This window comes from Salvelinus alpinus, chromosome 22 (assembly GCF_045679555.1).
Source record: "Salvelinus alpinus chromosome 22, SLU_Salpinus.1, whole genome shotgun sequence".
Taxonomy (NCBI): domain Eukaryota; kingdom Metazoa; phylum Chordata; class Actinopteri; order Salmoniformes; family Salmonidae; genus Salvelinus; species Salvelinus alpinus.
The window spans coordinates 48,749,078-48,775,861 of NC_092107.1; the positions used below are offsets into that span (position 1 = coordinate 48,749,078).

Below are 26,784 nucleotides of genomic sequence, written 5' to 3' on the forward strand. Positions count from 1 at the left end.
ACTACCTGGGCCATGTTTCTATCAGAAGCAACACTACCTACTGGGCCATGTTTCTATCAGAAGCAACATTAGTACCTGGGCCATGTTTCTATCAGAAGCAACACTACCTACTGGGCCATGTTTCTATCTGAAGCAACCTTACTACCCGGGCCATGTTTCTATCAGAAGCAACACTACTACCTGGGCCATGTTTCTACCAGAAGCAACAGTACCACCCGGGCCATGTTTCTACCAGAAGCAACACTACCTACTGGGCCATGTTTCTATCAGAAGCAACACTACCTACTGGGCCATGTTTCTACCAGAAGCAACATTACTACCTGGGCCATGTTTCTACCAGAAGCAACACTACCATCTGGGCCATGTTTCTACCAGAAGCAACACTACTACCTGGCACATGTTTCTATTAGAAGCAACACTACTACCTGGGCCATGTTCCTATCAGAAGCAACACTACGACCTGGGCCATGTTTCTATCAGAAGCAACACTACTACCTGGGCCATTTTTCTACCAGAAATAACACTACTACCTGGGCCATGTTTCTACCAGAAGCAACACTACCACCTGGGCCATGTTTCTACCAGAAGCAACACTACTACCTGGGCCATGTTTCTACCAGAAGCAACACTACCTACTGGGCCATGTTTCTATCAGAGGCAACACTACCTACTGGGCCATGTTTCTACCAGAAGCAACACTACCTACTGGCCCATGTTTCTATCAGAAGTAACACTACCACCTGGGCCATGTTTTCTATCAGAAGCAACACTACCTACTGGGCCATGTTTTCTATCAGAAGCAACACTGCCTACTGGACCATGTTTCTACCAGAAGCAACACTACTTCCTGGGCCATGTTTCTATCAGAAGTAACACTACTACCTGGGCCATGTTTTCTATCAGAAGCAACACTACCTACTGGGCCATGTTTTCTATCAGAAGCAACACTACCTACTGGGCCATGTTTCTATCTGAAGCAACCTTACTACCCGGGCCATGTTTCTATCAGAAGCAACACTACTACCTGGGCCATGTTTCTACCAGAAGCAACAGTACCACCCGGGCCATGTTTCTCTCCAGAAGCAACACTACCTACTGGGCCATGTTTCTATCAGAAGCAACACTACCTACTGGGCCATGTTTCTATCAGAAGCAACACTACTACCTGGGCCATGTTCCTATCAGAAGCAACACTACTACCTGGGCCATGTTTCTACCAGAAGCAACACTACTACCTGGGCCATGTTCCTATCAGAAGCAACACTACTACCTGGGCCATGTTTCTACCAGAAGCAACACTACCTACTGGGCCATGTTTCTATCAGAGGCAACACTACCTACTGGGCCATGTTTCTACCAGAAGCAACACTACCTACTGGCCCATGTTTCTATCAGAAGTAACACTACCACCTGGGCCATGTTTTCTATCAGAAGCAACACTACCTACTGGGCCATGTTTTCTATCAGAAGCAACACTGCCTACTGGACCATGTTTCTACCAGAAGCAACACTACTTCCTGGGCCATGTTTCTATCAGAAGTAACACTACTACCTGGGCCATGTTTCTACCAGAAGCAACACTACCTACTGGGCCATGTTTCTATCAGAGGCAACACTACCTACTGGGCCATGTTTCTACCAGAAGCAACACTACCTACTGGGCCATGTTTCTATCAGAAGTAACACTACCACCTGGGCCATGTTTTCTATCAGAAGCAACACTACCTACTGGGCCATGTTTTCTATCAGAAGCAACACTGCCTACTGGACCATGTTTCTACCAGAAGCAACACTACTTCCTGGGCCATGTTTCTATCAGAAGTAACACTACTACCTGGGCCATGTTTTCTATCAGAAGCAACACTACCTACTGGGCCATGTTTTCTATCAGAAGCAACACTACCTACTGGGCCATGTTTCTATCAGAAGCAACACTACTACCTGGAACATGTTTATATCAGAAGCAACACTACTACCAGGGCCATGTTTCTATCAGAAGCAACACTACCTACTGGGCCATGTTTCTATTAGAAGCAACATTAGTACCTGGGCCATGTTTCTATCAGAAGCAACCTTACTACCCGGGCCATGTTTCTATCAGAAGCAACACTACTACCTGGGCCATGTTTCTACCAGAAGCAACACTACCTACTGGGCCATGTTTCTATCAGAAGAAACACTACCTACTGGACCATGTTTCTATCAGAAGCAACACTACTACCTGGGCCATGTTTCTATCAGAAGCAACACTACCTACTGGACCATGTTTCTACCAGAAGCAACACTACTACCTGGGCCATGTTTCTATCAGAAGCAAAACTACTACCTGGGCCATGTTTCTACCAGAAGCAACACTACCTACTGGGCCATGTTTCTATCAGAAGCAACACTACTACCTGGGCCATGTTCCTATCAGAAGCAACACTACGATCTGGGCCATGTTTCTACCAGAAGCAACACTACCACCTGGGCCATGTTTCTATCAGAAGCAACACTACCTACTGGGCCATGTTTCTACCAGAAGCAACACTACCACCTGGGCCATGTTTCTACCAGAAGCAACACTACTACCTGGGCCATGTTTCTACCAGAAGCAACACTACTACCTGGGCCATGTTTCTACCAGAAGCAACACTACTACCTGGGCCATGTTTCTACCAGAAGCAACACTACTACCTGGGCCATGTTTCTATCAGAAGCAACACTACTACCTGGGCCATGTTTCTATCAGAAGCAACACTACCACCTGAGCCATGTTTCTACCAGAAGCAACACTACCTACTGGGCCATGTTTCAGTAACAAAGTAGGACTGTTTCAGATAGAAATGTTATGATGAGAGCTGATGTGACGTCACTCTTAATCAGAGACACGTGTTGCCTCTACATGGTACACGTGTTGCCTCTACATGGTACACGTGTTGCCTCTACATGGTACACGTGTTGCCTCTACATGGTACACGTGTTGCCTCTACATGGTACACGTGTTGCTTCTACATGGTACACGTGTTGCTTTTACATGGTACACGTGTTGCTTCTACATGGTACACGTGTTGCCTCTACATGGTACACGTGTTGCCTCTACATGGTACACGTGTTGCTTCTACATGGTACACGTGTTGCTTCTACATGGTACACGTGTTGCTTCTACATGGTACACGTGTTGCTTCTACATGGTACACGTGTTGCTTCTACATGGTACACGTGTTGCTTCTACATGGTACACGTGTTGCCTCTACATGGTACACGTGTTGCTTCTACATGGTACACGTGTTGCCTCTACATGGTACACGTGTTGCCTCTATATGGTACACGTGTTTCTTCTACATGGTACACGTGTTGCTTCTACATGGTACACATGTTGCTTCTACATGGTACACGTGTTGCTTCTACATGGTACACGTGTTGCCTCTACATGGTACACGTGTTGCTTCTACATGGTACACGTGTTGCCTCTACATGGTACACGTGTTGCTTCTACATGGTACACGTGTTGCCTCTACATGGTACACGCGGTGTTTCAGGAAAACGAGAGCTGAGCATCTCAAAGAGAACTCGCTCTACAAGTCTACCGATTTGACATCTTTCAATGAGAAACTATATTGAATTGGATCAGATAGGTGTGTTGTAACTGTTGCCAAGTAATGACATTAACATACAGTATATTGATACGAACGTGAGAGTAGAGAAGATTTCCCTAGCCGGGTCTCAAACCCAGGACACCAGCATCAATCACCAACTCCCGAACCACTGTTACAATAAGGGATATCTCTAGGATATCCCTGTGCTATACTGGCTTATTGGGCCAGTATAGTTAGGCCCTGTCCTGAATAACCCCTAACCCCTCCTCCCAGTATAGTTAGGCCCTGTCCTGAATAACCCCTAACCCCTCCTCCCCAGTATAGTTAGGCCCTGTCCTGAATAACCCCTAACCCCTCCTCCCCAGTATAGTTAGGCCCTGTCCTGAATAACCCCTAACCCCTCCTCCCCAGTATAGTTAGGCCCTGTCCTGAATAACCCCTAACCCCTCCTCTCAGTATAGTTAGGCCCTGTCCTGAATAACCCCTAACCCCTCCTCCCCAGTATAGTTAGGCCCTGTCCTGAATAACCCCTAACCCCTCCTCCCCAGTATAGTTAGGCCCTGTCCTGAATAACCCCTAACCTCTCCTCCCCAGTATAGTTAGGCCCTGTCCTGAATAACCCCTAACCCCTCCTCCCCAGTATAGTTAGGCCCTGTCCTGAATAACCCCCTAACCCCTCCTCCCCAGTATAGTTAGGCCCTGTCCTGAATAACCCCTAACCCCTCCTCCCCAGTATAGTTAGGCCCTGTCCTGAATAACCCCTAACCCCTCCTCCCCAGTATAGTTAGGCCCTGTCCTGAATAACCCCTAACCCCTCCTCCCCAGTATAGTTAGGCCCTGTCCTGAATAACCCCTAACCCCTCCTCCCCAGTATAGTTAGGCCCTGTCCTGAATAACCCCCTAACCCCTCCTCCTCAGTATAGTTAGGCCCTGTCCTGAATAACCCCTAACCCCTCCTCCCCAGTATAGTTAGGCCCTGTCCTGAATAACCCCTAACCCCTCCTCCCCAGTATAGTTAGGCCCTGTCCTGAATAACCCCTAACCCCTCCTCCCCAGTATAGTTAGGTCCTGTCCTGAATAACCCCTAACCCCTCCTCCCCAGTATAGTTAGGCCCTGTCCTGAATAACCCCTAACCCCTCCTCCCCAGTATAGTTAGGCCCTGTCCTGAATAACCCCTAACCCCTCCTCCCCAGTATAGTTAGGCCCTGTCCTGAATAACCCCTAACCCCTCCTCCCCAATATAGTTAGGTCCTGTCCTGAATAACCCCTAACCCCTCCTCCCCAGTATAGTTAGGCCCTGTCCTGAATAACCCCCTAACCCCTCCTCCTCAGTATAGTTAGGCCCTGTCCTGAATAACCCCTAACCCCTCCTCCCCAGTATAGTTAGGCCCTGTCCTGAATAACCCCTAACCCCTCCTCCCCAGTATAGTTAGGCCCTGTCCTGAATAACCCCTAACCCCTCCTCCCCAGTATAGTTAGGCCCTGTCCTGAATAACCCCTAACCCCTCCTCCCCAGTATAGTTAGGCCCTGTCCTGAATAACCCCTAACCCCTCCTCCCCAGTATAGTTAGGCCCTGTCCTGAATAACCCCTAACCCCTCCTCCCCAGTATAGTTAGGCCCTGTCCTGAATAACCCCTACCCCCTCCTCCCCAGTATAGTTAGGCCCTGAATAACCCCTACCCCCTCCTCCCCAGTATAGTTAGGCCCTGTCCTGAATAACCCCTAACCCCTCCTCCCCAGTATAGTTAGGTCCTGTCCTGAATAACCTCTCCTCCCCAGTATAGTTAGGTCCTGTCCTGAATAACCTCTCCTCCCCAGTATAGTTAGGTCCTGTCCTGAATAACCTCTCCTCCCCAGTATAGTTAGGCCCTGTCCTGAATAACCCCTACCCCCTCCTCCCCAGTATAGTTAGGCCCTGTCCTGAATAACCTCTCCTCCCCAGTATAGTTAGGCCCTGTCCTGAATAACCTCTCCTCCCCAGTATAGTTAGGCCCTGTCGGGGATGGTTGGTTGGTTGGAGACAGAAGCACCAGATCATCAGTAAACATTTCCTAGTCCAGTAGGGTGAGGCCGGGTGCTGCAGACTGTTTTAGTGCCCTCGCCAATTCATTGACGTAAATGCTGAAGAGGGTGGGCGTTAAGCTGCATCCCTGTCTCACCCCATGGCCCTGAGGAAAGAAATCTGGGATTATTGCCAATTAAAAATTCTCTCTCCTCTCACTTCCCTCTCTCCTCTCACTTCCCTCTCTCCTCTCCATTCCTCTCTCTCTACTTCTTTCTGTCTCTCTCCACATACCTCTCTCCCCTCCCCTTTCTCTTCATCTCCCTCCCTCTCTCTACCTCTTTCCCCTCCCCTTTCTCTTCATCTCCCTCCCTCTCTCTACCTCTTTCCCATTCTCCTCTCCACCCCCCCTCTCTCTCACATACCTTTCTCTCTCTACCCCTCTCTCCTCTCGATTCCTCTCTCTCTCTACCTCTCCATCCATCCCTCCTCTTTCGCTCTCTCTCTACATCTCTCCTCTCATCCCACCCTCTCTCTCTCTCCCTTTCTCCTCTCCATCTCTCATTTTCCCTCTTATCACCCTCTGTCCCTCCCTCTATCTCTCTCCATCTCTCTCCTCTCATTTGTCTCTCACTCCGTCTGTCTCTCTCGTTCTCGCTCCTCTCCATCCATCCACCATCCATCTCTCTCTCTACCTTTCTCTCCCTGCCTCTCTCTCTACCTCTCTCTCTCTTGCCCTCTCTCTTTCTACCTCTCTCTCTCTTGCCCTCTCTCTACCTCTCTCTTTGCCTCTCTCTCTCTACCTCTCTCTGTAGAGTACAGAGCAGGTTGCAGCATTCTGCCGCAGTCTCCATGATATGAATCCGTCCGAGTGTGCCACGACCTCCTCGCCCCCCACCCTGGACTCGCACTTCCGTCCCCCTGCCACCGGCACCGCCAGCCGCCAGCTCTCCGACGCCGACAAGCTACGCAAAGTAATCTGTGAGCTAGTTGAGACGGAACGCGCCTATGTCAAAGTCAGTAACAGTAGTACTACATCTCTGCTGTGTGGGGGGTGTTTGTGGGGGGGGGGGGTGTCATAACTGGGTAATAGAATATAGAAAAGCAATACATTTTATTGTATTTTAACTGGGTTACAAAGAAACTCTGAGAAATCAAATACATAATATAACCTCAATACATATGTAATCTGATCTAACTAGAAACAGATCACAATATATATGTAATCTGATCTAACTAGAAACAGATGTCAATACATATGTAATCTGATCTAACTAGAAAGAGGGATATTAAATACATATGTAATCTGATCACCATGCGCAATGGCAAGCGTCAGCTGGAGTGGTGTAAAGATCGCCACCATTGGACTCTGGAGCAGTTGAAACGCGTTCTCTGGAGTGACAGATGCCAGGAGAAATGCTACCTGCCCCAATGCATTGTGCTAACTGTAAAGTTTGGTGGAGGAATAATGGTCTGGGGCTGGTTTTCATGGTTCGGGCCCCTTAGTTCCAGTGAAGGGAAATCTTAACGCTACAGCATACAATGACATTCTAGACGATTCTGTGCTTCCAACTTTGTGGCAACAGTTTGGGGAAGGCCCTTTCCTGTTTCAGCATGACAATGCCCCCGTGCACAAAGCGAGGTCCATACAGAAATGGTTGGTTGAGATCAGTGTGGAAGAACTTGACTGGCCTGCACAGAGCCCTGAACTCAACCCAATCAAACACCTTTGGGATGAATTGGAATGCTGACTGCGAGCCGGGCCTAATATCCCAACATCAGTGCCCGACCTCACTAATGTTCTTGTGGCTGAATGGAAACAAGTCCCTGCAGCAATGTTCCAACATCAAGTGGAAAGCCTTCCCAGAAGAGTGGAGGCTGTTATAGCAGCAATGTTCCAACATCTAATGGAAAGCCTTCCCAGAAGAGTGGAGGCTGTTACAGCAGCAATGTTCCAACATCTAGTGGAAAGCCTTCCCAGAAGAGTGGAGGCTGTTATAGCAGCAATGTACCAACATCTAGTGGAAAGCCTTCCCAGAAGAGTGGAGGCTGTTATAGCAGCAATGTTCCAACATCTAGTGGAAAGCCTTCCCAGAAGAGTGGAGGCTGTTATAGCAGCAATGTTCCAACATCTAGTGGAAAGCCTTCCCAGAAGAGTGGAGGCTGTTATAGCAGCAATGTTCCAACATCTAGTGGAAAGCCTTCCCAGAAGAGTGGAGCTGTTATAGCAGCAATGTTCCAACATCTAGTGGAAAGCCTTCCCAGAAGAGTGGAGGCTGTTATAGCAGCAATGTACCGACATCTAGCGGAAAGCCTTCCCAGAAGAGTGGAGGCTGTTATAGCAGCAATGTTCCAACATCTAGTGGAAAGCCTTCCCAGAAGAGTGGAGGCTGTTATAGCAGCAATGTTCCAACATCTAGTGGAAATCCTTCCCAGAAGAGTGGAGGCTGTTATAGCAGCAATGTTCCAACATCTAGTGGAATGCCTTCCCAGAAGAGTGGAGGCTGTTACAGCAGCAATGTTCCAACATCTAGTGGAAAGCCTTCCCAGAAGAGTGGAGGCTGTTACAGCAGCAATGTTCCAACATCTAGTGGAAAGCCTTCCCAGAAGAGTGGAGGCTGTTATATCAGTAATGTTCCAACATCTAGTGGAAAGCCTTCCCAGAAGAGTGGAGACTGTTATATCAGCAATGTTCCAACATCTAGTGGAAAGCCTTCCCAGAAGAGTGGAGGCTGTTACAGCAGCAATGTACCAACATCTAGTGGAAAGCCTTCCCAGAAGAGTGGAGGCTGTTATAGCAGCAATGTTCCAACATCTAGTGGAAAGCCTTCCCAGAAGAGTGGAGGCTGTTGTAGCAGCAATGTTCCAACATCTAGTGGAAAGCCTTCCCAGAAGAGTGGAGGCTGTTATATCAGCAATGTTCCAACATCTAGTGGAAAGCCTTCCCAGAAGAGTGGAGGCTGTTATAGCAGCAATGTACCAACATCTAGTGGAAAGCCTTCCCAGAAGAGTGGAGGCTGTTATAGCAGCAATGTTCCAACATCTAGTGGAAAGCCTTCCCAGAAGAGTGGAGGCTGTTATAGTAGCAATGTTCCAACATCTAGTGGAAAGCCTTCCCAGAAGAGTGGAGGCTGTTATAGCAGCAATGTACCAACATCTAGTGGAAAGCCTTCCCAGAAGAGTGGAGGCTGTTATAGCAGCAATGTTCCAACATCTAGTGGAAAGCCTTCCCAGAAGAGTGGCGGCTTTTACAGCAGCAATGTTCCAACATCTAGTGGAAAGCCTTCCCAGAAGAGTGGAGGCTGTTATAGCAGCAATGTTCCAACATCTAGTGGAAAGCCTTCCCAGAAGAGTGGAGGCTGTTAAAGCAGCAATGTTCCAACATCTAGTGGAAAGCCTTCCCAGAAGAGTGGATGCTGTTATATCAGCAATGTTCCAACATCTAGTGGAAAGCCTTCCCAGAAGAGTGGAGGCTGTTACAGCAGCAATGTTCCAACATCTAGGGGAAAGCCTTCCCAGAAGAGTGGAGGCTGTTACAGCAGCAATGTTCCAACATCTAGTGGAAAGCCTTCCCAGAAGAGTGGAGACTGTTATATCAGCAATGTTCCAACATCTAGTGGAAAGCCTTCCCAGAAGAGTGGAGGCTGTTATAGCAGCAATGTTCCAACATCTAGTGGAAAGCCTTCCCAGAAGAGTGGAGGCTGTTACAGCAGCAATGTTCCAACATCTAGTGGAAAGCCTTCCCAGAAGAGTGGAGACTGTTATATCAGCAATGTTCCAACATCTAGTGGAAAGCCTTCCCAGAAGAGTGGAGGCTGTTATAGCAGCAATGTTCCAACATCTAGTGGAAAGCCTTCCCAAAAGAGTGGAGGCTGTTATAGCAGCAATGTTCCAACGTCTAGTGGAAAGCCTTCCCAGAAGAGTGGAGGCTGTTACAGCAGCAATGTTCCAACATCTAGTGGAAAGCCTTCCCAGAAGAGTGGAGGCTGTTATAGCAGCAATGTTCCAACATCTAGTGGAAAGCCTTCCCAGAAGAGTGGAGGCTGTTAAAGCAGCAATGTTCCAACATCTAGTGGAAAGCCTTCCCAGAAGAGTGGATGCTGTTATATCAGCAATGTTCCAACATCTAGTGGAAAGCCTTCCCAGAAGAGTGGAGGCTGTTACAGCAGCAATGTTCCAACATCTAGTGGAAAGCCTTCCCAGAAGAGTGGAGGCTGTTACAGCAGCAATGTTCCAACATCTAGTGGAAAGCCTTCCCAGAAGAGTGGAGGCTGTTATAGCAGCAATGTTCCAACATCTAGTGGAAAGCCTTCCCAGAAGAGTGGAGGCTGTTACAGCAGCAATGTTCCAACATCTAGTGGAAAGCCTTCCCAGAAGAGTGGAGACTGTTATATCAGCAATGTTCCAACATCTAGTGGAAAGCCTTCCCAGAAGAGTGGAGGCTGTTATAGCAGCAATGTTCCAACATCTAGTGGAAAGCCTTCCCAGAAGAGTGGAGACTGTTATATCAGCAATGTTCCAACATCTAGTGGAAAGCCTTCCCAGAAGAGTGGAGGCTGTTATAGCAGCAATGTTCCAACATCTAGTGGAAAGCCTTCCCAGAAGAGAGGAGGCTGTTATAACAGCAAATGGGGGGAACCAACTCCATATTAATACCCGTGGTTTTGGAATGAGATGTTCGACGAGCAGGTGTCCACATACTTTTGGTCGTGTTGTGTATTTATCTGATCTAAGTAGAAACAGAGATATCTTAACAGAGATATCTTAACAGAGATATCTTAACAGAGATATCATAACGGAGATATCTTAACAGAGATATCTTAACAGAGATATCATAACGGAGATATCTTAACGGAGATATCTTAACAGAGATGTCTTAACAGAGATATCTTAACAGAGATATCATAACGGAGATATCATAACGGAGATATCATAACGGAGATATCTTAACGGAGATATCTTAACAGAGATATCTTAACAGAGATATCTTAACTGAGATGTCTTAACAGAGATGTCTTAACAGAGATATCTTAACGGAGATATCATAACGGAGATATCATAACGGAGATATCATAACGGAGATATCATAACAGAGATATCTTAACTGAGATGTCTTAACTGAGATGTCTTAACGGAGATGTCTTAACGGAGATGTCTTAACGGAGATGTCTTAACGGAGATGTCTTAACGGAGATGTCTTAACGGAGATGTCTTAACGGAGATGTCTTAACGGAGATATCTTAACGGAGATGTCTTAACGGAGATGTCTTAACAGAGATATCATAACGGAGATATCATAACGGAGATGTCTTAACGGAGATGTCTTAACGGAGATGTCTTAACGGAGATATCATAACGGAGATATCATAACGGAGATATCATAACGGAGATATCATAACGGAGATGTCTTAACGGAGATGTCTTAACAGAGATATCTTACCAGAGATATCTTACCAGAGATATCTTACCAGAGATATCTTACCAGAGATATCTTACCAGAGATATCTTAACAGAGATATCTTAACAGAGATATCTTAACAGAGATATCTTAACAGAGATGTCATAATCCTTCAAACAAACTCAAGTCAGTGTGAGACCCTAGAGAATAAAGGATGTATATATTTCCATATGATTAGGAACAGTGTTATTTTAATTCAACACTGTGCGTGCCAGTTGGTTTATAGTACAGCTTGATGACTTAATGACTATGTTGTGATAAGAGATGTAACATCAGGTGTTTTAAGCCAGAGTGTTTTCTATTCTCCCTCTCCGTGTGTGTACATATCCATGAGATGACATCCACCACCCCAATCAACGGCTGGTGTGTGCGTGTGTGTGTGTGTGTGCGTGCTTGTGTGTCTCCACTATCCCATTCAATGGGTGTTTGAGAGTGTGTGAGTCCAGCACCTTAATCAAATCTGAATCACTCTTTTTCTTGCAGGATCTCAATTGTCTCATCGGGAGGTACTTAACCCCACTGCAGAAGGAGACGTGCCTCACTCAGGATGAGGTATGATACACGGTGGGAGAGGGAGAGATACTGACGTGCCTCACTCAGGATGAGGTATGATACACGGTGGGAGAGGGAGAGATACTGACGTGCCTCACTCAGGACGAGGTATGATACACGGTAGGAGAGGGAGAGATACTGATGTGCCTCACTCAGGATGAGGTATGATACACGGTAGGAGAGGGAGAGATACTGATGCTGCCTCACTCAGGATGAGGTATGATACACGGTGGGAGAGGGAGAGATACTGACGTGCCTCACTCAGGATGAGGTATGATACACTGTGGGAGAGGGAGCGATAACTGATGTGCCTCACTCAGGATGAGGTATGATACACGGTAGGAGAGGGAGAGATACTGACGTGCCTCACTCAGGATGAGGTATGATACACGGTAGGAGAGGGAGAGATACTGGTGCTGCCTCACTCAGGATGAGGTATGATACACTGTGGGAGAGGGAGAGATACTGACGTGCCTCACTCAGGATGAGGTATGATACACGGTGGGAGAGGGAGAGATACTGGTGCTGCCTCACTCAGGATGAGGTATGATACACGGTAGGAGAGGGAGAGATACTGACGTGCCTCACTCAGGATGAGGTATGATACACTGTGGGAGAGGGAGAGATACTGGTGCTGCCTCACTCAGGATGAGGTATGATACACGGTGGGAGAGGGAGAGATACTGGTGCTGCCTCACTCAGGATGAGGTATGATACACTGTGGGAGAGGGAGAGATACTGGTGCTGCCTCACTCAGGATGAGGTAGGATACACGGTGGGAGAGGGAGAGATACTGACGTGCCTCACTCAGGATGAGGTATGATACACTGTGGGAGAGGGAGAGATACTGACGTGCCTCACTCAGGATGAGGTATGATACACGGTGGGAGAGGGAGAGATACTGACGTGCCTCACTCAGGATGAGGTATGATACACTGTGGGAGAGGGAGAGATACTGACGTGCCTCACTCAGGATGAGGTATGATACACGGTGGGAGAGGGAGAGATACTGACGTGCCTCACTCAGGATGAGGTATGATACACGGTGGGAGAGGGAGAGATACTGACGTGCCTCACTCAGGACGAGGTATGATACACGGTAGGAGAGGGAGAGATACTGATGTGCCTCACTCAGGATGAGGTATGATACACTGTGGGAGAGGGAGCGATAACTGATGTGCCTCACTCAGGATGAGGTATGATACACGGTAGGAGAGGGAGAGATACTGACGTGCCTCACTCAGGATGAGGTATGATACACGGTAGGAGAGGGAGAGATACTGGTGCTGCCTCACTCAGGATGAGGTATGATACACGGTGGGAGAGGGAGAGATACTGGTGCTGCCTCACTCAGGATGAGGTATGATACACTGTGGGAGAGGTAGAGATACTGACGTGCCTCACTCAGGATGAGGTATGATACACTGTGGGAGAGGGAGAGATACTGGTGCTGCCTCACTCAGGATGAGGTATGATACACGGTGGGAGAGGGAGAGATACTGACGTGCCTCACTCAGGATGAGGTATGATACACGGTAGGAGAGGGAGAGATACTGACGTGCCTCACTCAGGATGAGGTATGATACACTGTGGGAGAGGGAGAGATACTGGTGCTGCCTCACTCAGGATGAGGTATGATACACTGTGGGAGAGATACTGACGTGCCTCACTCAGGATGAGGTATGATACACGGTGGGAGAGGGAGAGATGTTGACGTGCCTCACTCAGGATGAGGTATGATACACGGTAGGAGAGGGAGAGATACTGACGTGCCTCACTCAGGATGAGGTATAATACACTGTGGGAGAGGGAGAGATACTGACGCTGCCTCACTCAGGATGAGGTATGATACACGGTGGGAGAGGGAGAGATACTGACGTGCCTCACTCAGGATGAGGTATGATACACGGTGGGAGAGGGAGAGATACTGACGTGCCTCACTCAGGATGAGGTATGATACACGGTGGGAGAGGGAGAGATACTGACGTGCCTCACTCAGGATGAGGTATGATACACGGTGGGAGAGGGAGAGATACTGACGTGCCTCACTCAGGATGAGGTATGATACACGGTGGGAGAGGGAGAGATACTGACGTGCCTCACTCAGGATGAGGTATGATACACGGTGGGAGAGGGAGAGATACTGGTGCTGCCTCACTCAGGATGAGGTATGATACACGGTAGGAGAGGGAGAGATACTGACGTGCCTCACTCAGGATGAGGTATGATACACTGTGGGAGAGGGAGAGATACTGGTGCTGCCTCACTCAGGATGAGGTATGATACACGGTGGGAGAGGGAGAGATACTGGTGCTGCCTCACTCAGGATGAGGTATGATACACTGTGGGAGAGGTAGAGATACTGACGTGCCTCACTCAGGATGAGGTATGATACACGGTGGGAGAGGGAGAGATACTGGTGCTGCCTCACTCAGGATGAGGTATGATACACTGTGGGAGAGGTAGAGATACTGACGTGCCTCACTCAGGATGAGGTATGATACACTGTGGGAGAGGGAGAGATACTGGTGCTGCCTCACTCAGGATGAGGTATGATACACGGTGGGAGAGGGAGAGATACTGACGTGCCTCACTCAGGATGAGGTATGATACACGGTAGGAGAGGGAGAGATACTGACGTGCCTCACTCAGGATGAGGTATGATACACGGTAGGAGAGGGAGAGATACTGACGTGCCTCACTCAGGATGAGGTATGATACACTGTGGGAGAGGGAGAGATACTGACGCTGCCTCACTCAGGATGAGGTATGATACACGGTAGGAGAGGGAGAGATACTGACGTGCCTCACTCAGGATGAGGTATAATACACTTTGGGAGAGGGAGAGATACTGACGTGCCTCACTCAGGATGAGGTATGATACACGGTGGGAGAGGGAGAGATACTGACGTGCCTCACTCAGGATGAGGTATGATACACGGTGGGAGAGGGGGAGATACTGACGTGCCTCACTCAGGATGAGGTATGATACACGGTGGGAGAGGGAGAGATACTGACGTGCCTCACTCAGGATGAGGTATGATACACGGTGGGAGAGGGAGAGATACTGGTGCTGCCTCACTCAGGAAGGTATGATACACGGTAGGAGAGGGAGAGATACTGACGTGCCTCACTCAGGATGAGGTATGATACACTGTGGGAGAGGGAGAGATACTGGTGCTGCCTCACTCAGGATGAGGTATGATACACGGTGGGAGAGGGAGAGATACTGGTGCTGCCTCACTCAGGATGAGGTATGATACACTGTGGGAGAGGTAGAGATACTGACGTGCCTCACTCAGGATGAGGTATGATACACTGTGGGAGAGGGAGAGATACTGGTGCTGCCTCACTCAGGATGAGGTATGATACACGGTGGGAGAGGGAGAGATACTGACGTGCCTCACTCAGGATGAGGTATGATACACGGTAGGAGAGGGAGAGATACTGACGTGCCTCACTCAGGATGAGGTATGATACACTGTGGGAGAGGGAGAGATACTGGTGCTGCCTCACTCAGGATGAGGTATGATACACGGTAGGAGAGGGAGAGATACTGACGTGCCTCACTCAGGATGAGGTATGATACACAGTGGGAGAGGGAGAGATACTGACGTGCCTCACTCAGGATGAGGTATGATACACGGTAGGAGAGGGAGAGATAACTGACGTGCCTCACTCAGGATGAGGTATGATACACGGTAGGAGAGGGAGAGATACTGACGTGCCTCACTCAGGATGAGGTATGATACACGGTAGGAGAGGGAGAGATACTGGTGCTGCCTCACTCAGGATGAGGTATGATACACTGTGGGAGAGGTAGAGATACTGACGTGCCTCACTCAGGATGAGGTATGATACACGGTGGGAGAGGGAGAGATACTGGTGCTGCCTCACTCAGGATGAGGTATGATACACTGTGGGAGAGGGAGAGATACTGACGTGCCTCACTCAGGATGAGGTATGATACACGGTGGGAGAGGGAGAGATACTGACGTGCCTCACTCAGGATGAGGTATGATACACGGTGGGAGAGGGAGAGATACTGACGTGCCTCACTCAGGACGAGGTATGATACACGGTAGGAGAGGGAGAGATACTGATGTGCCTCACTCAGGATGAGGTATGATACACTGTGGGAGAGGGAGCGATAACTGATGTGCCTCACTCAGGATGAGGTATGATACACGGTAGGAGAGGGAGAGATACTGACGTGCCTCACTCAGGATGAGGTATGATACACGGTAGGAGAGGGAGAGATACTGGTGCTGCCTCACTCAGGATGAGGTATGATACACGGTGGGAGAGGGAGAGATACTGGTGCTGCCTCACTCAGGATGAGGTATGATACACTGTGGGAGAGGTAGAGATACTGACGTGCCTCACTCAGGATGAGGTATGATACACTGTGGGAGAGGGAGAGATACTGGTGCTGCCTCACTCAGGATGAGGTATGATACACGGTGGGAGAGGGAGAGATACTGACGTGCCTCACTCAGGATGAGGTATGATACACGGTAGGAGAGGGAGAGATACTGACGTGCCTCACTCAGGATGAGGTATGATACACTGTGGGAGAGGGAGAGATACTGGTGCTGCCTCACTCAGGATGAGGTATGATACACTGTGGGAGAGATACTGACGTGCCTCACTCAGGATGAGGTATGATACACGGTGGGAGAGGGAGAGATGTTGACGTGCCTCACTCAGGATGAGGTATGATACACGGTAGGAGAGGGAGAGATACTGACGTGCCTCACTCAGGATGAGGTATAATACACTGTGGGAGAGGGAGAGATACTGACGCTGCCTCACTCAGGATGAGGTATGATACACGGTGGGAGAGGGAGAGATACTGACGTGCCTCACTCAGGATGAGGTATGATACACGGTGGGAGAGGGAGAGATACTGACGTGCCTCACTCAGGATGAGGTATGATACACGGTGGGAGAGGGAGAGATACTGACGTGCCTCACTCAGGATGAGGTATGATACACGGTGGGAGAGGGAGAGATACTGACGTGCCTCACTCAGGATGAGGTATGATACACGGTGGGAGAGGGAGAGATACTGACGTGCCTCACTCAGGATGAGGTATGATACACGGTGGGAGAGGGAGAGATACTGGTGCTGCCTCACTCAGGATGAGGTATGATACACGGTAGGAGAGGGAGAGATACTGACGTGCCTCACTCAGGATGAGGTATGATACACTGTGGGAGAGGGAGAGATACTGGTGCTGCCTCACTCAGGATGAGGTATGATACACGGTGGGAGAGGGAGAGATACTGGTGCTGCCTCACTCAGGATGAGGTATGATACACTGTGGGAGAGGTAGAGATACTGACGTGCCTCACTCAGGATGAGGTATGATACACGGTGGGAGAGGGAGAGATACTGGTGCTGCCTCACTCAGGATGAGGTATGATACACTGTGGGAGAGGTAGAGATACTGACGTGCCTCACTCAGGATGAGGTATGATACACTGTGGGAGAGGGAGAGATACTGGTGCTGCCTCACTCAGGATGAGGTATGATACACGGTGGGAGAGGGAGAGATACTGACGTGCCTCACTCAGGATGAGGTATGATACACGGTAGGAGAGGGAGAGATACTGACGTGCCTCACTCAGGATGAGGTATGATACACGGTAGGAGAGGGAGAGATACTGACGTGCCTCACTCAGGATGAGGTATGATACACTGTGGGAGAGGGAGAGATACTGACGCTGCCTCACTCAGGATGAGGTATGATACACGGTAGGAGAGGGAGAGATACTGACGTGCCTCACTCAGGATGAGGTATAATACACTTTGGGAGAGGGAGAGATACTGACGTGCCTCACTCAGGATGAGGTATGATACACGGTGGGAGAGGGAGAGATACTGACGTGCCTCACTCAGGATGAGGTATGATACACGGTGGGAGAGGGAGAGATACTGACGTGCCTCACTCAGGATGAGGTATGATACACGGTGGGAGAGGGAGAGATACTGACGTGCCTCACTCAGGATGAGGTATGATACACGGTGGGAGAGGGAGAGATACTGGTGCTGCCTCACTCAGGAAGGTATGATACACGGTAGGAGAGGGAGAGATACTGACGTGCCTCACTCAGGATGAGGTATGATACACTGTGGGAGAGGGAGAGATACTGGTGCTGCCTCACTCAGGATGAGGTATGATACACGGTGGGAGAGGGAGAGATACTGGTGCTGCCTCACTCAGGATGAGGTATGATACACTGTGGGAGAGGTAGAGATACTGACGTGCCTCACTCAGGATGAGGTATGATACACTGTGGGAGAGGGAGAGATACTGGTGCTGCCTCACTCAGGATGAGGTATGATACACGGTGGGAGAGGGAGAGATACTGACGTGCCTCACTCAGGATGAGGTATGATACACGGTAGGAGAGGGAGAGATACTGACGTGCCTCACTCAGGATGAGGTATGATACACGGTGGGAGAGGGAGAGATACTGGTGCTGCCTCACTCAGGATGAGGTATGATACACTGTGGGAGAGGTAGAGATACTGACGTGCCTCACTCAGGATGAGGTATGATACACGGTAGGAGAGGGAGAGATACTGACGTGCCTCACTCAGGATGAGGTATGATACACGGTAGGAGAGGGAGAGATACTGACGTGCCTCACTCAGGATGAGGTATGATACACTGTGGGAGAGGGAGAGATACTGACGCTGCCTCACTCAGGATGAGGTATGATACACGGTAGGAGAGGGAGAGATACTGACGTGCCTCACTCAGGATGAGGTATAATACACTTTGGGAGAGGGAGAGATACTGACGTGCCTCACTCAGGATGAGGTATGATACACGGTGGGAGAGGGAGAGATACTGACGTGCCTCACTCAGGATGAGGTATGATACACGGTGGGAGAGGGAGAGATACTGACGTGCCTCACTCAGGATGAGGTATGATACACGGTGGGAGAGGGAGAGATACTGACGTGCCTCACTCAGGATGAGGTATGATACACGGTGGGAGAGGGAGAGATACTGGTGCTGCCTCACTCAGGAAGGTATGATACACGGTAGGAGAGGGAGAGATACTGACGTGCCTCACTCAGGATGAGGTATGATACACTGTGGGAGAGGGAGAGATACTGGTGCTGCCTCACTCAGGATGAGGTATGATACACGGTGGGAGAGGGAGAGATACTGGTGCTGCCTCACTCAGGATGAGGTATGATACACTGTGGGAGAGGTAGAGATACTGACGTGCCTCACTCAGGATGAGGTATGATACACTGTGGGAGAGGGAGAGATACTGGTGCTGCCTCACTCAGGATGAGGTATGATACACGGTGGGAGAGGGAGAGATACTGACGTGCCTCACTCAGGATGAGGTATGATACACGGTAGGAGAGGGAGAGATACTGACGTGCCTCACTCAGGATGAGGTATGATACACTGTGGGAGAGGGAGAGATACTGGTGCTGCCTCACTCAGGATGAGGTATGATACACGGTAGGAGAGGGAGAGATACTGACGTGCCTCACTCAGGATGAGGTATGATACACAGTGGGAGAGGGAGAGATACTGACGTGCCTCACTCAGGATGAGGTATGATACACGGTAGGAGAGGGAGAGATAACTGACGTGCCTCACTCAGGATGAGGTATGATACACGGTAGGAGAGGGAGAGATACTGACGTGCCTCACTCAGGATGAGGTATGATACACGGTAGGAGAGGGAGAGAACTGATGTGCCTCACTCAGGATGAGGTATGATACACGGTAGGAGAGGGAGAGATACTGACGTGCCTCACTCAGGATGAGGTATGATACACGGTAGGAGAGGGAGAGATACTGACGTGCCTCACTCAGGATGAGGTATGATACACGGTAGGAGAGGGAGAGATACTGACGTGCCTCACTCAGGATGAGGTATGATACACTGTGGGAGAGGGAGAGATACTGACGTGCCTCACTCAGGATGAGGTATGATACACGGTAGGAGAGGGAGAGATACTGACGTGCCTCACTCAGGATGAGGTATGATACACGGTGGGAGAGGGAGAGATACTGATGCTGCCTTTTTACATTTCTTAGCAAAAACATTTTTTTAACGTAGAATGGCTGTTGCGTAATCATGTACAGACTGTGCTGTGTGTACATGAAGGGCGAGAGGAAGAGAGACTAGGAGTTTTAAAAGAGAGAACACACAGGGATAACTATAAGGCTGTGAGACTGTGATGTTGATGGAACACAGATGGTTTTGGTGCTTTTAATAGGATCGCCTCACTTCAACACCCTCACTCCTGCGGCCCAAATGGCTCCCAATCTCCTATGAAGTGCACTACTTTTGACCAGGGCTCTTAAAGCTCTCATCAAAAGTAGTGCACTATATAGAGAGAATATGATGCCATTTGGGATGCAGCCCCCCCTCTCACTGTAATTGGGCACTTGAGTTGTAATTTGTTGATATATTGTGAAATAATATATTTCCCTCCCTTTCCTTTCCTTTGTCCAGCTGGACATTCTGGTTGGGAACCTGCCTGAGATGGTGCAGTTCCAGGTAGAATTCCTGAAGACTCTAGAAGACGGCACCAGATTGGTTCCAGACCTGGAGAAGCTGGAGCGTGTGGACCAGTTCAAGGTACAAAATAACAGCCTGCCTGGAATTACAAAATAGCAGCCTGCCTGGATCGGCAAAATAGCAGCCTGCCTGGATCGGCAAAATAGCAGCCTGCCTGGATCGGCAAAATAGCAGCCTACCTGGATCGACACAATAACATACTGCCTAGAATTTAAAAATATACAGCCTGCCTGGATCGGCAAAATATACAGCCTGCCTCGAACGACAAAGTATACAGCCTGCCTCGAACGACAAAATAACAGCCTGCCTCGAACGACAAAATATACAGCCTGCCTGGAACGATAAAATATACAGCCTGCCTGGATCGGCAAAATATACAGCCTGCCTGGAACGATAAAATATACAGCCTGCCTGGATCGGCAAAATATACAGCCTGCCTGGAACGATAAAATATACAGCCTGCCTGGAACGATAAAATATACAGCCTGCCTGGAACGACACAATATACAGCCTGCCTGGAACGACAAAATATACAGCCTGCCTGGAATGACAAAATATACAGCCTGCCTGGATTGACAAAATATACAGCCTGCCTGGATTGGCAAAATATACAGCCTGCCTGGATCGGCAACATATACAGCCTGCCTGGAACGATAAAATATACAGCCTGCCTGGATCGGCAAAATATACAGCCTGCCTGGAACGATAAAATATACAGCCTGCCTGGAACGATAAAATATACAGCCTGCCTGGAACGACACAATATACAGCCTGCCTGGAACGACAAAATATACAGCCTGCCTGGAATGACAAAATATACAGCCTGCCTGGATTGACAAAATATACAGCCTGCCTGGATTGGCAAAATATACAGCCTGCCTGGATCGGCAACATATACAGCCTGCCTGGAACGATAAAATATACAGCCTGCCTGGATCGGCAACATATACAGCCTGCCTGGATCGGCAACATATACAGCCTGCCTGGAACGATAAAATATACAGCCTGCCTGGATCGGCAAAATATACAGCCTGCCTGGAACGATAAAATATACAGCCTGCCTGGAACGATAAAATATACAGCCTGCCTGGAACGACACAATATACAGCCTGCCTGGAACGACAAAATATACAGCCTGCCTGGAATGACAAAATATACAGCCTGCCTGGATTGACAAAATATACAGCCTGCCTGGATTGGCAAAATATACAGCCTGCCTGGATCGGCAACATATACAGCCTGCCTGGAACGATAAAATATACAGCCTGCCTGGATCGGCAACATATACAGCCTGCCTGGAACGATAAAATATACAGCCTGCCTGGAACGACAAAATATACAGCCTGCCTGGATTGACAAAATATACAGCCTGCCTGGATTGGCAAAATATACAGCCTGCCTGGATCGGCAACATATACAGCCTGCCTGGAACGATAAAATATACAGCCTGCCTGGATTGACAAAATATACAGCCTGCCTGGATTGGCAAAATATACAGCCTGCCTGGATCGGCAACATATACAGCCTGCCTGGAACGACAAAATATACAGCCTGCCTGGAACGACAAAATATACAGCCTGCCTGGATTGACAAAATATACAGCCTGCCTGGATTGACAAAATATACAGCCTGCCTGGATTGGCAAAATATACAGCCTGCCTGGATCGGCAAAATATACAGCCTGCCTGGAACGATAAAATATACAGCCTGCCTGGAACGACACAATATACAGCCTGCCTGGAACGACAAAATATACAGCCTGCCTGGAACGACAAAATATACAGCCTGCCTGGATTGGCAAAATATACAGCCTGCCTGGATCGGCAACATATACAGCCTGCCTGGAACGATAAAATATACAGCCTGCCTGGAATGACAAAATATACAGCCTGCCTGGAACGAGGACAGAAATCTATCAACAGACTGTCAAACCTTCATCTACCATTTTAACTGTCCGCCGCTACCAAAACACACTGTGTAACCGCGACTCTCTCCTCTCCTCAGAAAATCCTCTTCTCTCTAGGAGGGTCCTTCCTGTACTATGCAGACCGTTTTAAGATCTACAGCGCGTTCTGCGCCAGCCACACCAAAGTCCCCAAGGTGCTCGTAAAGGGTGAGTTAAACACACCCTGTATTCGTGTATTCGTGTGTGTGTGTCCCCTAGCTGCTCATAAAGGGTGTGTTATATGACAGTTTGACTCTGAAGTATTCCTTCCTGGCACCTCTGGTGTTTCCACTGACCCGACCTTTTCCACCCTGCACTACAGAGGGCTTGTGTCCCACATGCCAGCGTATTACCTACGTAGTGCCCTACTTTTGACCAGTCCCTATGGACAGTGACTTCAGAAAGTATTCACACCCCTTGACTTATTCCACATGTTGTTGTGTTACAGCCTGAATTAAAAATGGATTACATAGATGTTTCTCTCTTTCACTCATCGACACACAATACTCCATTAATGACAGTGAAAACATGTTTTTTTAGCAATGTGTGCAAAATGGAGTATAGAAATATCTCATTTACATAAGGTATTCACGCCCTTGAGTCAATGCATGTTAGAAAACCTTTGACAGCGATTACAGCTGTGAGTCTTTCTGGTATCTAAGAGCTTTCCACACCTGGATTGTGCAACATTTTCCCATTGTTATTGTTATTGTTATTGCCAGACAACCATTTTCAAGTCTTGCCGTAGATTTTCAAGCCGATTTATTTAAGTTCAAAACTGTAACTCGACCACTCAGGAACATTCACTGTTCTCTTGGTAAGCAACGCCAGTATAGATTTGACCTTGTGTTTTTGGGTTATTGTCCTGCTGAAAGGTGAATTCATCTCCCAGTGTCTGGTGGAAAGCAGACTGAACCAGGTTTTCCTCTAGGATTTTGCCTGTGCTTAGCTCCATTAAATGTATTTTTTTATCCTGAAAAACTCCCCAGTCCTTAACGATTACAAGCATATCCATAACATGATGCAGCCAGCACTATGCTTGAAAATATGGAGAGTGGTACTCAGTAATGTATTGGATTTGCCCCAAAAATAACACCTTGTATTCAGGACAAAAAGTGAATTTCTCTGCCACATTTTTTGCTTGTTGGAATATTTTTTATTCTGTACAGGCTTCCTTCTTTTCACTCTGTCAATTAAGTTAGCATTGTGGAGTAACTACCATGTTGTTGATCCGTCCTCAGTTTTCTCCTATCACAGCCATTAAACTCCGTAACTGTTTTAAAGTCTACATTTGTCTCATGATAAAAATCCGTGAGTGGTTTATTTCCTCCGTGTTGAATGACCTCTTCATAGCAACAACAGAATGTATTTCTTAGGACAGTGTTGAATGACCTCTTCATAGCAACAACAGAATGTATTTCTTAGGACAGTGTTGAATGACCTCTTCATAGCAACAACAGAATGTGTTTCTTAGGACAGTGTTGAATGACCTCTTCATAGCAACAACAGAATGTATTTCTTAGGACAGTGTTGAATGACCTCTTCATAGCAACAACAGAATGTATTTCTTAGGACAGTGTTGAATGACCTCTTCATAGCAACAACAGAATGTGTTTCTTAGGACAGTGTTGAATGACCTCTTCATAGCAACAACAGAATGTGTTTCTTAGGACAGTGTTGAATGACCTCTTCATAGCAACAACAGAATGTATTTCTTAGGACAGTGTTGAATGACCTCTTCATAGCAACAACAGAATGTATTTCTTAGGACAGTGTTGAATGACCTCTTCATAGCAACAACAGAATGTATTTCTTAGGACAGTGTTGAATGACCTCTTCATAGCAACAACAGAATGTATTTCTTAGGACAGTGTTGAATGACCTCTTCATAGCAACAACAGAATGTGTTTCTTAGGACAGTGTTGAATGACCTCTTCATAGCAACAACAGAATGTGTTTCTTAGGACAGTGTTGAATGACCTCTTCATAGCAACAACAGAATGTGTTTCTTAGGACAGTGTTGAATGACCTCTTCATAGCAACAACAGAATGTATTTCTTAGGACAGTGTTGAATGACCTCTTCATAGCAACAACAGAATGTGTTTCTTAGGACAGTGTTGCTCAACTCTGTTCCTTGACTACCCCCAAACTGTACCTCACACATTATTATTGGAGCCCCGAATCCATTAAAAACAGAGTGATGTTTCGGTCATATAACTTTTTCAGACAGAGGTCCAGCTCCCGTGAAACATTTGGCTGTATATTAAACTCTCCTCTGCTTCCAGCTAAGGCAGAAACGTTCGGCTGTATATTAAACTCTCCTCTGCTTCCAGCTAAGACAGAAACGTTCGGCTGTATATTAAACTCTCCTCTGCTTCCAGCTCAGACAGAAATGTTTGGCTGTATATTAAACTCTCCTCTGCTTCCAGCTAAGACAGAAACGTTCGGCTGTATATTAAACTCTCCTCTGCTTCCAGCTAAGACAGAAACGTTTGGCTGTATATTAAACTCTCCTCTGCTTCCAGCTAAGACAGAAACGTTTGGCTGTATATTAAACTCTCCTCTGCTTCCAGCTAAGACAGAAACGTTTGGCTGTATATTAAACTCTCCTCTGCTTCCAGCTAAGACAGAAACGTTCAGCTGTATATTAAACTCTCCTCTGCTTCCAGCTAAGACAGAAACGTTCAGCTGTATATTAAACTCTCCTCTGCTTCCAGCTAAGACAGAAACGTTCAGCTGTATATTAAACTCTCCTCTGCTTCCAGCTAAGACAGAAACGTTCAGCTGTATATTAAACTCTCCTCTGCTTCCAGCTAAGACAGAAACGTTCAGCTGTATATTAAACTCTCCTCTGCTTCCAGCTAAGACAGAAACGTTTGGCTGTATATTAAACTCTCCTCTGCTTCCAGCTAAGACAGAAACGTTTGGCTGTATATTAAACTCTCCTCTGCTTCCAGCTAAGACAGAAACGTTTGGCTGTATATTAAACTCTCCTCTGCTTCCAGCTAAGACAGAAACGTATGTTGGATCATAACAGTATGGTAACAGCAGTCAGGGGCCTCCTTTATGTTGGATCATAACAGTATGGTACCAGCAGACAGTCAGGGGCCTCCTTTATGTTGGATCATAACAGTATGGTACCAGAAGACAGTCAGGGGCCTCCTTTATGTTGGATCATAACAGTATGGTACCAGCAGACAGTCAGGGGCCTCCTTTATGTTGGATCATAACAGTATGGTACCAGCAGACAGTCAGGGGCCTCCTTTATGTTGGATCATAACAGTATGGTACCAGCAGACAGTCAGGGGCCTCCTTTATGTTGGATCATAACAGTATGGTACCAGCAGACAGTCAGGGGCCTCCTTTATGTTGGATCTTATTTCATTGTCCAGCTCTTCTGAAACGTCTGGAGGTTACGTGTCTAAACCCCCCCTCTATCCCCTCTCATTGCATCTAGCTAAGACCGATGCAGACTTCAAGGCGTTTCTGGAAGAGAGGAACCCTAAACAGCAACACTCCTCAACCCTGGAGTCCTACCTGATCAAACCCATCCAGAGAGTCCTGAAGTACCCACTACTACTGAGAGAGCTGTACTCACTGACTGACCCCGACAGTGAGGAACACTATCACTTGAATGGTAAGGGAGGGAGGGGGGGATATATGTGACAATAAAATCTACATTTTTTAAATCTTATTTTTTTAAATGAATGGGATGCAGAAGGGTTAGGTTTAGTAAAATATTGTTCCTCTTCTCTCTACATCCTGTCCAGTTGCTATGAAGGCCATGAACAAGGTGGCCAGTCACATCAATGAGATGCAGAAGATCCACGAGGAGTTTGGGTTGGTGTTTGACCAGCTCATAGCGGAGCAGAGTGGAGACAAAAAAGAGGTGCGTTGTTGTTGGAAGTCTCCTCGTGTTCTGTGGTATCAAGACAGAGGTACAGTGTTGTTGGAAGTCTCCTCATGGTCTGTGGTATCAAGACAGAGGTACAGTGTTGTTGGAAGTCTCCTCATGTTCTGTGGTATCAAGACAGAGGTACAGTGTTGTTGGAAGTCTCCTCATGTTCTGTGGTATCAAGACAGAGGTACAGTGTTGTTGGAAGTCTCCTCATGTTCTGTGGTATCAAGACAGAGGTACAGTGTTGTTGGAAGTCTCCTTATGTTCTGTGGTATCAAGACAGAGGTACAGTGTTGTTGGAAGTCTCCTCATGTTCTGTGGTATCAAGACAGAGGTACAGTGTTGTCTCATGTTCTGTGGTATCAAGACAGAGGTACAGTGTTGTTGGAAGTCTCCTTATGTTCTGTGGTATCAAGACAGAGGTACAGTGTTGTTGGAAGACTCCTCATGTTCTGTGGTATCAAGACAGAGGTACAGTGTTGTCTCATGTTCTATGGTATCAAGACAGAGGTACAGTGTTGTTGGAAGTCTCCTTATGTTCTGTGGTATCAAGACAGAGGTGCAGTGTTGTTGGAAGTCTCCTCATGTTCTGTGGTATCAAGACAGAGGTACAGTGTTGTTGGAAGTCTCCTTATGTTCTGTGGTATCAAGACAGAGGTACAGTGTTGTTGGAAGTCTCCTTATGTTCTGTGGTATCAAGACAGAGGTGCAGTGTTGTCTCATGTTCTGTGGTATCAAGACAGAGGTGCAGTGTTGTTGGAAGTCTCCTTATGTTCTGTG

General features: G+C 47.8%; 1 protein-coding gene across 2 annotated transcripts in view; it reads left to right on the forward strand.

Moving 5' to 3' along the window:
- The window catches only part of LOC139549613 (rho guanine nucleotide exchange factor TIAM1-like), a 138,849-nt gene that overhangs the window by 96,866 nt on the left and 15,199 nt on the right, over positions 1–26,784 (forward strand). For both annotated transcript variants that reach the window (XM_071360271.1, XM_071360270.1), the window contains 6 exons: positions 6,398–6,598; positions 11,524–11,592; positions 20,095–20,220; positions 22,165–22,273; positions 25,564–25,743; positions 25,877–25,995. In XM_071360271.1, coding sequence (XP_071216372.1) covers positions 6,398–6,598; positions 11,524–11,592; positions 20,095–20,220; positions 22,165–22,273; positions 25,564–25,743; positions 25,877–25,995 — 804 coding nt within the window. The remainder of the gene's footprint in view (positions 1–6,397; positions 6,599–11,523; positions 11,593–20,094; positions 20,221–22,164; positions 22,274–25,563; positions 25,744–25,876; positions 25,996–26,784) is intronic.